Here is a 12,644-nt window from a genome sequence, read left to right as displayed (position 1 = left end):
GCATTCAGTCGTCATCTCGGCTATTTTGGGGTAAGTGTTGTTTTCTCAGGTCGGCATTATTGTGCCAAACAACTCTATTAAATTCATGATAATATCTTTTCCTTAGCAAGAGTTTTGACCTTAAGTGTCATTTGTTCAAGTCAGTATTATTGTGCTGAACAGCACTCGTAAGTTCATAATAGCGCCTTTTTTCTTGATAAGGGATTTCGGCCTTAAGTATTATGCTCTCAGGTCGGCGGTATTTTGCCAGACCGCCCCAATAAGCTCATCATAATATCCTTTCTTTTTCTTCTTAATATGGGTTTCAGCCCTAAGTATCATTTGTTCGATTCAGTATTATTAAGTCGGATATTTTCAATAAACACAGAGTAAGATCTTTTTATTAACTAGGATTTCGGTCCTAGGCATCGTTCAAAGTGTAAAAATATAAAGAATTCACAAGATAGTATGTCTATTCACGGCGTAACCATTTCAGAAATAAAGAGATAGAACATGTGAAATAAAGTAATAACGACTTTTATTAATATAAAGAGGTATTACAACGTACAAAGAAGGGCTTAAACAAGCCTATACAGAAGGTGGATTACAAAAACAATAAAAAAAAAAAAACAAACAAACAACAACAATAAGGCAAATAAACAGTCAAATGTCTTTTTAAACTCGTCTCCGAAATCCTTCCAAACTCTGCCCCAGTAGCGCTCATATTGAGAGGAGGACCTTCTTTAGAGAAAGAAGGAGGAGAAGAAGAGAAAGAAGGAGGAGAAGAAAAGAAAGAAGGAAAAGTACCAGGATGGATCTGGTGGTGAAAAGAAGAAGAACGATAGACAAAAGGAGGCACCAGTGAACGAAGAGAGGAAGAAGCAGGGGCACTTAGTCCCTGCGTTAGTCCTGACTCCTAACACGCTGGTGCCATGTTAGCTATGCTCATGAGATAGCAGCTGGTATTGATAATGGGTGGCCCCAGCTCAGTCGCGCCGAAAGTTTGACGCGACGAGCCTCTGTTTCGGATTTTGGCTGAAAGGAGGGTGAGAAATATCTTGAGTCTCTGTCATCCCTGCCCTGACCGAGCCATTTTTAGCTTCATAAGAACATGGTATTTTTAAGAAGGGTATAGTTCCTTCATTACTCACTCCTATCTTGAACGTATCACAATTTAAGGTGTGACTAGCAGATAAAGTAAACTTTGGAGGTGGCTAAGGGTTTCTGGTTTCAGAAGGATTAAAAGGGTCTCTATATGAAAGAAATAACCTCACGCCTTTCTTCTTATATGAAGGGCAAAATGGAAGGTATTTAATCTGTTCAGATTTCTAAGAAAATCTGGAAACAATAAAATGCCCGTTCCACTTCCCCGCACCGTCAATTACCGTCGAATTTAAATGGTCTCGTAAAGGGAAATCATTAAAGGCGCGTTTTGGATAACGAAACGACAGGAACGCATTGTGAATAAATTCAGAAGGAATGTCTCGTAGCCCGGTATGATTCCTGGGTAGATGAAGAGGTATCAATATTAATGAAGGGCAGAGTTAAACGAGCCGCAATAAAGACTTGGCATTACCAAAACCCTCCTTTCCGACCAAGAGGTCAGACAGTAGGATTTTGAGGGGCTATTGTAGGGCCCGATAATCTGTGGCCCTGACCTATTTATTCATTGGGGCCCAAGACCCGAGCCGAGGAAGGTTATAGCTCAGGCTCTATAATACAAGTACAAAGTAGTTTTGGGACACAGCCGAGGACGATTCAGTCCTTGGCATGTCTGAGATCTCACTGAAAGAAAGGGCAAAAATGGTATAAGAGCCGCTTGGAAAAAATCTAAAATATCTAGGTCAACGAAGAAGGATACGCTGGAAAGTATAAACGATCAGGGAAAGCTGTCCTTACTGCCATTCAATACTCTGCACCTGACAGAGCCATACTCTCCAGCTTTTACAACCACCCCCAACCACTCTGGGTATGGGCTGATGGGACAAGTATCAGTCTTGGAAAATCGAACCCCACACGTGGACGTTGGATAAGGAAGACAGACTAGTATAAAAGGAAAGATGAGTAATTCGGGGAAGGGGGCTGGGAAAAATGGCCAAAAACCAGAGTCTCCCAGCCCGCCTCCAGGAGAAAGACTCCTAGGGCGAAAATGTCTTAACCATGTATGAACACCACGAAAACCCACCGTCTGGTGAGTAGGGCCTAACCTTTCAAACCCACGCTTTATAAGTGATATTGTTTGGGCCTTTTTACGTGCGAACCCAACACTGTTACGGGTCGTTACAAATCGTGTCCTTACAATATATATATATATATATATATATATATATATAGACTTGTTAAAGGTTAAAAAAAAAATGTTTCCGAAATTTTCTTTTGGCCCTAAAAAACTTATAAACTCCTTTTTTTTCTTTTTTTTCTCATATGTTTTTATTCCCTCTATCCTAAACTGTGACATTCTATTATATTTTGGATGTCCTAAAATATAGTTTGAAAAATCAATATATAAATTTCCTAACTTACCTGTCAATTTATTTTAAAAAAAACAATACCATTCTTTCAAAAGAGTTTTAATCAATGAGTGTTGTTTTGAAAACTTGAAAATTTTTAACTAATAGACAACATATTGTGTTTTCCTAGAAAGTATATTTTCTAAATCGATTCAACAATATGAGATGAAGTTAGTTGGTTTTAAAAGTCTGTATCTTGCTCCGCTTTAAAGTGCTTTTGGAGCAAATGGTTCTTTAAACAAGAAATCTAAAGAGCATCTCCAACATGTTCTTTAAAACCATTTTCCTCTCCAAAATGGAGAGGAAACTCACAAAAATCAACTCAAACAATCTCTCCAAAATGTGGAAAAATAAATCAATTTAGAGTTGCTATAGTTACTCTCTTAGTGCGAAGAGTATTGTAAATTCTCTAAACAAATTTAATAGAATAAAATATTCAATCTCATCAATTTTTTTTTTCTATCTCACGTATGGACCCAACTCTCCCTCTCTCTTCTTCATCATCTCTCTTAGTCTCACCCTCAATGTATCTCCCTATCTCTTCTTAATTATCTCTACCACTCTCACTCTCAACGTCTCTCTCCTCTTCTCATCCAGCCATCTTCCAATCAACATCGGCATTGTCTACCACCTGATGAAAGCCACCACAAAACCCAGCACCATTCGATTAAATCCAACACAAAACCCAGCCACTAACAAGTCTAATGATGGATAGTTTGAGCAAATTTGAGATCAATAGGGAAGAGAATGATCGGTGCTGGGTGTTTGATTTGGGTATTGTTGAATGATAAAATATGTGCTTTAAGATTTGGAAGTTTTTGGATGATAAAATTTGTGTTTTAAGATATAGGTGTTGTTGAATACAAAGAGTTTTGGTGTTGGATGATAATAAAAAAAAAGTGAAGAAGTAAAAATTAAATAATGATAGATAAATAATAAATGGGCAAAAGTTAGGTACAATACCTTAAATTTTAGCCCCTTGTCTATTTTCAAACACACAACAAATGTTGCTTCTATTTCTCTTTTAGATTTTTTTTTTCTTTTAGGTCCAAACTCAAAACTCATTTCAAAAACCGTCGACTCAATCCCAAAATAAGAAATTGGGCCTTTTGTTCTTCCTCTCTATGCTCTTATATTGATTGTAAAAATTTGTCATATCCACCCCCAAATCCTTTATCACAATTCACAAACATGTTTGCCAACAGCATGATTGTTGAGACCAACAATCCAAATTTGATCGAAGACCATGGGCCCACACTTCTTGAGGTCAATTTGGTAGTCGTGGAGCTTTGGTTTCGTCGACTTGCTCAATTTCTAACTATAGATTGAGGAAGGTCTTAAGGAGGAGGTGTGTAGGAATGCCCTCCTGAACATGCCTAAAATTTTGATTTGTAGATCAAATTGTATTGGCCATGAGAGAGAAAAGACGAGAACTTTTTAATGGCTTTTGATGATGATAAGAGCTTTTGAAAAGAAGAGAGCAAATTAACATCAAAGCATGATGTTTTCTCACAAGTTCAGGGGAATGGAGGAAAAAACAAAAAAAGAAAAGAAAAGAAAAGAAAGAATACGGAGAGAGATATATGTTTTAATGCCGTTTAGGTTAGGTGTTTAATTAGATAGGTGGCTAAAATTTAAGAGGGGAACCTAAGGTAAGGTACTGTACCTAAGTTTCGCCCACGATAGAGAGTTTATTGAAAAGTGTATATGAGAACGTATGCAAGTGAAAATATTTGAAGAGACGGTTAGAGATGGTTAGGATTGATAATTTTATGAAAAGGATCTTTTTAACAAAAGCTCAAATTTGAAATTTTTTTAAGATAAAACTCTTTTTGTTCTAAACGTTATGAAAAAAAAAAAAAAACCCTATATTGACAAAATTGTCCTCATTTATTTTTTTAAAAAAAGACATCTAACACTCCGATAGCTTTCCCCCTTTCCCCTAACGTTAATGGCCTCTCGTATTTCTCAACTCTTTTCTTATTAATTTCACTTCTCTTCACACCACCAAGGAAGCTACACACACTATGAGAAGCACCTTTACTAACCTTTAGTTGCCTCAGCCAAACACTCACATTCTTTCCATTTCATCATTGGTGAGTTTGTTTTCTTTGATTTCTATTTTTCCTTCTTCTTTTTTTTTTTTTTTTTTTTTTTTTTTTTTTTTTTTTTTTGGCATGTGTAAAAGTTCATGAGTAATGTTAGAGATACAAACATTTTTATAAAAAAAATTTACAAACTGTTAATGTAATAAGTTGTTATTGGTAAATTGAAAAATGATGTTAATGATAGGTATAGGTGAAAACCAATAAGAAATTGGTTATATCAATAATTTGTAAAAATGTTATAAAATAATTTGCAATTGTAGCATTACTCAGAGTCCATGATTTGCGTGGGTTTCAATTAGCTCAACTGGTGAAGTTTTTAATGGTTAAATAAGAGATTTAATGGTCAATCTCCGCTTACATCAAAAATTGATTGGTGTCTTAGTTTGATGACAAAGAGCTATCATCATAAGCAGATGCCATATGTTGAAACTTTTTATAAAAAATAAAAAAAAATTAAAAAAAAAAGGTCCATGATTTGCATTCATGCCAAAACCCCAAAAAATTAGGGCCACAAATGAGTTAAACAAAATCAAGTATTAAATGTCTAAGATGTTTTATTTAATTGGATTTTGATTATTAGTCGAACTCGAGCTTATTACTAAACTAAATATCATGTTCAAGCTTAGTTCATTTTATTGTCAAACAAGCTTGAACGGTTGAACTTGTTCATGAGCTACTTGATTAGTTGATTTTTTTTTTTCTTATATATAGCAACCTGGATGACTAAAATTTTTTATCCTTCACAAATCGTGCTAATAATTAATAACTAAATAATAATTGAAATTATATTATTGAGTTAATTAGATATATGAATTTTTTTTTTATGAACTTATTAAATTAGTTCAACTATCTTCTACAATTAAAATCATTATTCAGATTGGTTCGAATGGAAAACAATTATTAGACATGCAATATGGGGTAATTCTATCGAACAATCAGGGATTTCTAAATTATTAAAATATATTATTTATTTTCTCATGAATAAATAATTATTTTGATAATTTAGAGAGACTAATTATTATTAGATTAACCTAATTAGAAAATGAGTCCATCATAACATATATATATAGTGGGGGGGGGGGGGGGGGGGGCAAAGAGAGGCACCCTTGCCAGAATTAGTTCGAAGAATGACCGAGCCCAATTAGTCATCAAATTAGGCTTGGCCTAGCTAAGATACTTGACATGCCCGACGAATCAAAGATCCTGAGGAGTACGGCCCGCCCGAGGAGGCTTCATTAAGGGTATCCCGTAGGAGGCGTGGAGGAAGCTACCAAAGCTGAAAGATTGGAAACCGAAGAGGGCCATAGTGACGTGCAGGCAAGAGAGAGAGGAAACTCCCAAATAAAGCAACCATCACCTTTACATTAAATACACTGCAACAACTCAACCTACCACATTAATGGTAGAATGAGCTCTGAATAGTGTCCACACAGTCTGTATCCTACTCTACCACTACCAGCCAAGCAAGGATGAGACAAGTATCTAAGAGAAAATTAGTAGCCCTCCAAGTGGACGGTTGGGATAAAAATCAAATGACTATAAAAGGGGGAAGATCCTACATGAATGGGGGTTGGCGAAAAAGTTGGAAAAGACTTAGAATAGAAATCGTAAATTTTTCTCAAGTGTAAAAGTGATCCTTGGCCAACCCGAGGAGAAAGATTAATAAGAAATCTATCTATTACTTGAACTTCATTCCTGTTAAGCAAATCTTGGACTCATTCTATTCATTTTATTCAACAAACTACTAACCAAAGAAGCCCAAGTGTCAGCCTGCAAACTCATCTCTATAAATTAATTGTATTGGGACCAAGATCTTAGCCCAAGCCCATATTGACTGGGCACATCTTAGCTCATGCCCCCTACATATATATATATATATATACACACACACATATATTAAAGAGAGTTGAATTTATCTGTTAAAAAATAAAAGAATAAGAGAGTATCAGCTTGCTTACCTTATTTATTTAGTGAATTAAAAGGATATTTAAAGAACATGGGGAAGGAAGATGTTTTTGTGGAAAATAACCCTAAAACTAGCCAATATACCTACCAGATGATGGTCCCTTTAATAAATTCTTATGTGAAATGGGTCAATGGACACTTTATTTGATGATAACCACAGTGATTAATCAACCAGAAAGAAGGGGGGGGGGGGGGGGGGATTCATAGGTCAGTCTGTGGCTATGTCATCCTGAGGTGGGTGACTATTGACATTTTGTTCCTCTATATTTGGTTGGTAGACCACACAGCTGCTAGGCCTCTTGGCTTCTGTGCCCGTCGTCAACTATTGGGCCATGGTCCTTGGTCTTTGGTCGACTGCTCAGCCATTACTCTTGATCATGGTCTTCAGGCAGTTTGTATTCTATTTGGGCTGTAGGCCCAACCCTCCACTATGGTGCCAATTCTTAAGTTCACTCATTCTTCAATATAGTTCACCTTGTAAAGTCATGTTTTTCATCTAGAGCTATGAACCTATTCAATTCTAACACCAAGGATCATCACTAATAGATATCCTTCGTCCAATTGGACAATGTGATACATTTTGATACAGACTATTTTGAAGATTTCATCAGCTTAGTAAGATGGTTCAAACTTCAAATATAAATTACAGAATGGTTTTCTATCTAATCAAGAAACTAGAAGCTTACGTTTTGCATTATTTCAAGTACCTAGCAGCTACATGTTCTGCAATTGCCAAGCTTGAGGTTAAACCAGGTGACTCAATTCCGAAAAGGTTAACAAGACTGGGTACCCCATGAGCATCTTCACCCTGCACAAATAAAATTGCAATTAGGACAAATTTAAAAAAAAAAAAAAAAAAGGTACCATAAAATATAAAGAATTATACTACATGATAATTGAACTAGCCACATTTAGCCAAAAAAAAAAAAAAAAAAAACCTAGAGTTTTGCATCAATTAAGGAAGCAATTTTACTGCATTCTTAAAATTCTAAATGTTATGGAAAATATCTGGGAAGGGGATGGGGGAGTTGGGGGGGGGTTGGGGTTTGTAGTTTGAGTCTATAGACTTTTATTGAATAGAATTGGCAGCCTTACTACACTCCCCAATTATACAAATCTTGAACAAGAAGTCAGTTACGAACAGTTAAAGAAAAAGGAAAGGAAAACCTCAAAAAAGATAGGGGAGCCAAAAACCAAATGAAAAAAATGATCCAACAAAAACCAACATAATGTAAAAGGGATTCTCCTCACTCTTGAATGCTCTATTATTATGTGCTCATTCCAGATAATCCACAACCACATAAGAATAGCCACAAAGCATTATCCTGGAATTCCTCAAAGCCTTAAAGTAGGACTCGACCTCAAGATTTTTATTTTTAGTTGATGCTCAAGTCCTCTTATCCTTCATTACATTTTTAATGAGAAGGATGCAGAAAAACACTTCCATTGATTCATTTTCAAATCCCTGACCAACCCTATAACCAATGCCCTCCTATTTCTAACTATGGCAAATATATCTGGGAAAATGAACTTCAGAGGCATGTCACCTCGCCATATCAAGATGATTGGATAAGAGAATATGAAATATGGGAATCCTTTTATCATGTATAAAGGACAACCTATTTTGTTCATAAGAAATCGAAAAGCACTTTTATGCATTATGTCATTTCATAAAAATGTTATATGCATCTAACTCTGATTTTTCAGTGCACATGATACCCCAATCCTACAGCTTCCAAACCACAAACTTCCAGTTTTAAGAGAGTAATCCAAGCTTTTGAAGGGGGCCTCTTTGAACTAAAAACGCAGCAACAGCATATAACATGTTACTGCAGCCAATACATTTTGGGCACAAATTGGCATGGTTGAGTGACAATCAGCATTTACAGCTTGTTTTAAATTGACTAATCAAAAACAGAATACCTAATTGTATATCAACAATATAAGTTGACATAAAAATGGGTGTAGATGAAATAACCTGTATTAGAAAATCAACAGGAGACTGCCGGGGTCCTGAAAGTTTAGGACGAATCCCTGCATATCCTGGTTCTAGAGATCCATCTTTCAGATTTGGGTAGTACTTTCTTATCTCTGGGTAGAATCGCTTGGAACGATTAACGCATACAGAATAGTCAAACCTGGTATCAAAACATAATTTATTTATGCAAGCATACCAAAAAAGAACATGAACATTTAAGAAAGTGAAGGACAAAAAAAAAAAAAAATCCAACATTTCAGAAAGTAACCAGAACCACTAAATGATTTTCTTTTGTCATGGACAAAAGATGCACAAAAATGATTGCCAAACTAATTTAAGATGCATTTGGACAACACATAAAAATGAAATATCTAAATTTTCTTACATAGCAATGTGAAGTCTATTAAATACATCATCACCTGAAGCACATCTTCACCATTTGATGCCACAGCACGTAGTTGGATAGAGAAGACTTATCCACTGTGGAAGTCTAAGGCTAAAGCTATGGGCCCTAGGACATATAAAAAAAATTTTGGTTTAAGAATAAGTGTCAGTGGTACTTTTATTATTAGGTTATTAGTATCTTAACTTCAGTTTATTTTATGGAATTATTCTATTTTATTGCACGAATGACAAAAGTCCTTATCCCAAATAAATTGCTGGCATGAACATTAACCAGCGTGTGATTACATACACAAAATACCCTGACAATAATTCTATAATTGCAACCACAGACATGAACACTTTGGTGATTACATGAATATCACACACCTTCTAAAGATGCAGAATGTCTTTTTTTGATAGGTAAAGATTCAGAATATATTAAGGTAATTCCACATCAGACATGCACTCCATACACCATACAGGAAAACTTATTGAACATATGAAAAGGCAACATACATAAAATATTCAAGAATCTGATATGATGCTTCCACATAGGAAGCCAAAAGTAAAGATCTACCGGGAATTTTCTCTCCTGTACAATGTGAAGCATGTTGTTGAATGAGGGCAGTGACTGCTTTTAAGTTGAAAGTATAACTGAAGCACTCTTCTCTCTTTCTTCCATTTCTAGCCAGAACTATATCATTCAATTGAGGAAATGCATGAAGTAGACTGAGAACAAAAGAGAACAAAAGAATATAGAAAGAATACCTGTTCAGGAAGCTTGAAATATCGTCTATTCCTTCAATCCACTCAACATCTGGGCCAAACCTGACTTGGCCATCCAAATCAAGAGTAACATGCACTCCAAGACCACCATCTTCTGGTATTGGGTATATCAAATGATTGAAAGGGCGGATTCTAGTATTAGATAATGTGAAATAGCAACCACGTGCATAATATCCAGAAGGAACAACTCCACTATTTAGACCTTCAAATCTATTTGCAAGGGCAGTGGCACTCAAGCCTGTAGAATTCACCACAAGCTCAGGAATAAGTACTAGCTCCGGGAGCAATAGATTCCTCACATTCCAGTTCTCAAGGTGTTTTGTTTCAGAAACATGGAGGTAGATTCTATTTCCTTCAAGATGGGCACCAATGACAGTAGTATTGTAGGAGAACGTTGTTCTATGACTTTCAGCTTCCCCCTGGACCCACATGTGGGTAATATCCCTGTCAATATATGGAAATAATTCTAAATAGAGACAGTTTGATTGATAAAATAAATAATAGCTTTCCAAAAAAATGTAATACATATATACATACATATATATATATATATATATAGTAATTAGTTCAAATTACTCAATTTAGAAACTAATAAAAGTAAAAATGCATACCACTAGAGATAGCATTAGGGAATGAGTATCAACAATCCCAGAAGCAGGTGACAGTAAAGCTTTCACACATTGCAGTTCAGGTTCCATTCTCTTGGCTTCAGAAGCCTCTATCTTCCTTAAGCCATCAACCCCATTTTGAATTCCACGATTCATTAAATCATCCAACTTTGGAATCTCTGAAGCTCCAGTAGCAACTATGAGTTTGCCAATTTGTTTATGAGGAATGTTGTGTTCAGAGCAGTACTTGTACAGCATTTCTCTTCCTCTCACACAAAGAATTGCCTGAAAATTTTGGTTTAAGTTAGCTTCTAGATTCAGTGCAAAAAAATTCTATTTATGCAGTGCCTGGAATGAATTTAGTGGATTCAAACACATCAAATCTTACTAGTTGGACATAGAGTTACCATGCTAACTACTGAGCCACATAGTCTTCTTCCTTTCTCCCTTTGGGTGAAAAGCGTTGAAATTTACAAAAATGGCATCCAAACCACGGTAGGGATAAATTTAAAAACTACTGAACTATTTCTCAAGGAAATAGTTACAGATTTCCAATCAATTACATGGTTAGATGATGTCTATTAGATTGGGAAATGTTGACATTTAATTTGAAGTCTTGAAGGCGAAAGCATTACATGATGTATACATAAAAGGTTGCGTTTAAAAGATAAACAAAACAAAACAGATGGAGAGAGCAACAACTAGTGGGAGGTTACTGCACATTTATCATCCCTACACATGAGAAGTCAAGATATTAAAAGGTGAATGATATGATAGGTTATATAACATTCCATTGTTGCAACTCCTGTATATCTACTTTAAAAGGATTCAACAACATGTACATAATCTACATTCCTATGTAAGAAAGCTAGGCAATGTGACCAGTTAACCTTCATATATGACTTTGATAAAGTACTTGAATAAGGGTCTTTCTCTGTCTGATTGGTTGATTTGGTGTCTGACCATTGCCTCTCACTTGTAGAGTTACAAAAGTGTAGGACCATAAATGATACAACAATCAGGCTGCTCAAGTTATCATTTGAGTGATTTCAAGTGAGCCATTTGTCAAGCTATCTCAGGTTGAGCACGAGTAGCTTGAGTTTTTAAGAGTAAATTTTACGTATAATCTCTATTGAGCTCACGATCTCACCCTTATTTGACAATTAGTCTAGAGTCACAAAATATTTCACAACATCACAATTGTCAATGTGGTAAGTTGTTATTGGTGAATAAAAAAATTGTGTCGACGGTGTCAATATGAGAATCAATAAAAAAAGAAAAAAGAAAAAGGCCAAACTCAACCATTGTGAAATTTGTTGTGAAAAAACATTGTCTATAGAATTACACATTAACACTTGGCCACAGTTGTCTAGATACCATGGAAAAAATTATATCAGTTAATGAATTATATAACAGTAATGCAGACACAACTTTCTCACAACATTTCTCCCAATTGCAATTAAAAAAAAGGGTGAATATGAAAAAGTTTTATACATGAAAAAGTTTGATGTTATGATAAGAGCAAGTAAAGAGAAGAGAGGAGAGGAGAGACCTTGAGAGAATTGGGAGGGTAGTAGATACCGGCGTGTATGACTTCGCTGTTGCGGGAGCTAGTGGCGGTTCCAAAAGTGGGAGCGGAATCGAGTACGAGTACTTGTCTGCCTCTCAGAGCGACCTCTCTGGCCACTGCTAATCCCACTACACCTGCCCCTATCACCACACACTCCACCCTCTCTCTTGGGACTGTCCTTGCGGTTTGGCTGCTGCTGCACAGATTCTTCTTCTGTACGATGCATCTTCTTGATGATGATGATGATGGGAGAATGCCCTTTGAGTTTCTCTTTCTCAGCAGACATTCAAACGCGTACTTCATCATTTTCTACACTTCCTCTTCTCTTCTCTTCTCCACCAGGAACAAGATTAAAGAGTTATTATTCTACTATTATAATAATACTGTCATTGACTATTTCCACCATTAATAAGGAAACATATGCTCTTCAAAAAAAAAAAAAAAAAAAAAAAAATAAGGAACCATATGCGTTTTTTTTGGATAGAGCATTTTTTTTTTTTTTTTTTTTAAGCAATATAAACAGACAAGAAGTTGCAGGACAAGCCGGCCTGTTAAATTACACTTTTTTAAAATAAAAAAAAAAATAGAAAAAAGAAAGATGGCCTCTCAACCTCTACGCTCACAATTTGCTACATGAGCAAATTTTTGCACAAATTATGCAACAAGCTGTGTTACTAGCATGACTCATAAAAGACATCTAATACGAAGATGAGGGAGAACCAAAATGAATAAAACCATGAAGGGTTTTAGAATAAT

General features: G+C 35.6%; 1 protein-coding gene across 4 annotated transcripts; it reads right to left on the bottom strand.

Annotated features, from left to right (window-relative positions):
• Positions 1–7,083: 7,083 nt before the first annotated feature.
• On the bottom strand, positions 7,084–12,327 carry LOC115951395 (L-2-hydroxyglutarate dehydrogenase, mitochondrial). Of its 4 annotated transcripts, none has more exons than XM_031068614.1 (5): positions 11,871–12,327; positions 10,322–10,603; positions 9,693–10,129; positions 8,541–8,700; positions 7,084–7,370 (listed from the first exon to the last, which is right to left on the bottom strand). In XM_031068614.1, the coding sequence occupies exons 1-5, from the start codon at positions 12,192–12,194 to the stop codon at positions 7,257–7,259; spliced, it is 1,317 nt and encodes a 438-aa protein (XP_030924474.1). In that variant the 5' UTR covers positions 12,195–12,327; the 3' UTR covers positions 7,084–7,256. The 4 variants fall into 4 exon arrangements, with proteins under 4 accessions (XP_030924474.1, XP_030924475.1, XP_030924476.1 ...); XM_031068615.1 differs by lacking the exon at positions 7,084–7,370 and adding an exon at positions 9,502–9,608 and having other exon boundaries at positions 8,558–8,700; XM_031068616.1 differs by lacking the exon at positions 7,084–7,370 and adding an exon at positions 8,960–9,051 and having other exon boundaries at positions 8,609–8,700.
• Between the last annotated feature and the right edge of the window lie 317 nt (positions 12,328–12,644).

The sequence above is a fragment of the Quercus lobata genome, chromosome 7, assembly GCF_001633185.2.
Source record: "Quercus lobata isolate SW786 chromosome 7, ValleyOak3.0 Primary Assembly, whole genome shotgun sequence".
NCBI lineage: Eukaryota > Viridiplantae > Streptophyta > Magnoliopsida > Fagales > Fagaceae > Quercus > Quercus lobata.
The sequence above is the reverse complement of the archived record's forward strand: the minus strand, read 5'-3'. Positions and strand labels throughout refer to the sequence as shown.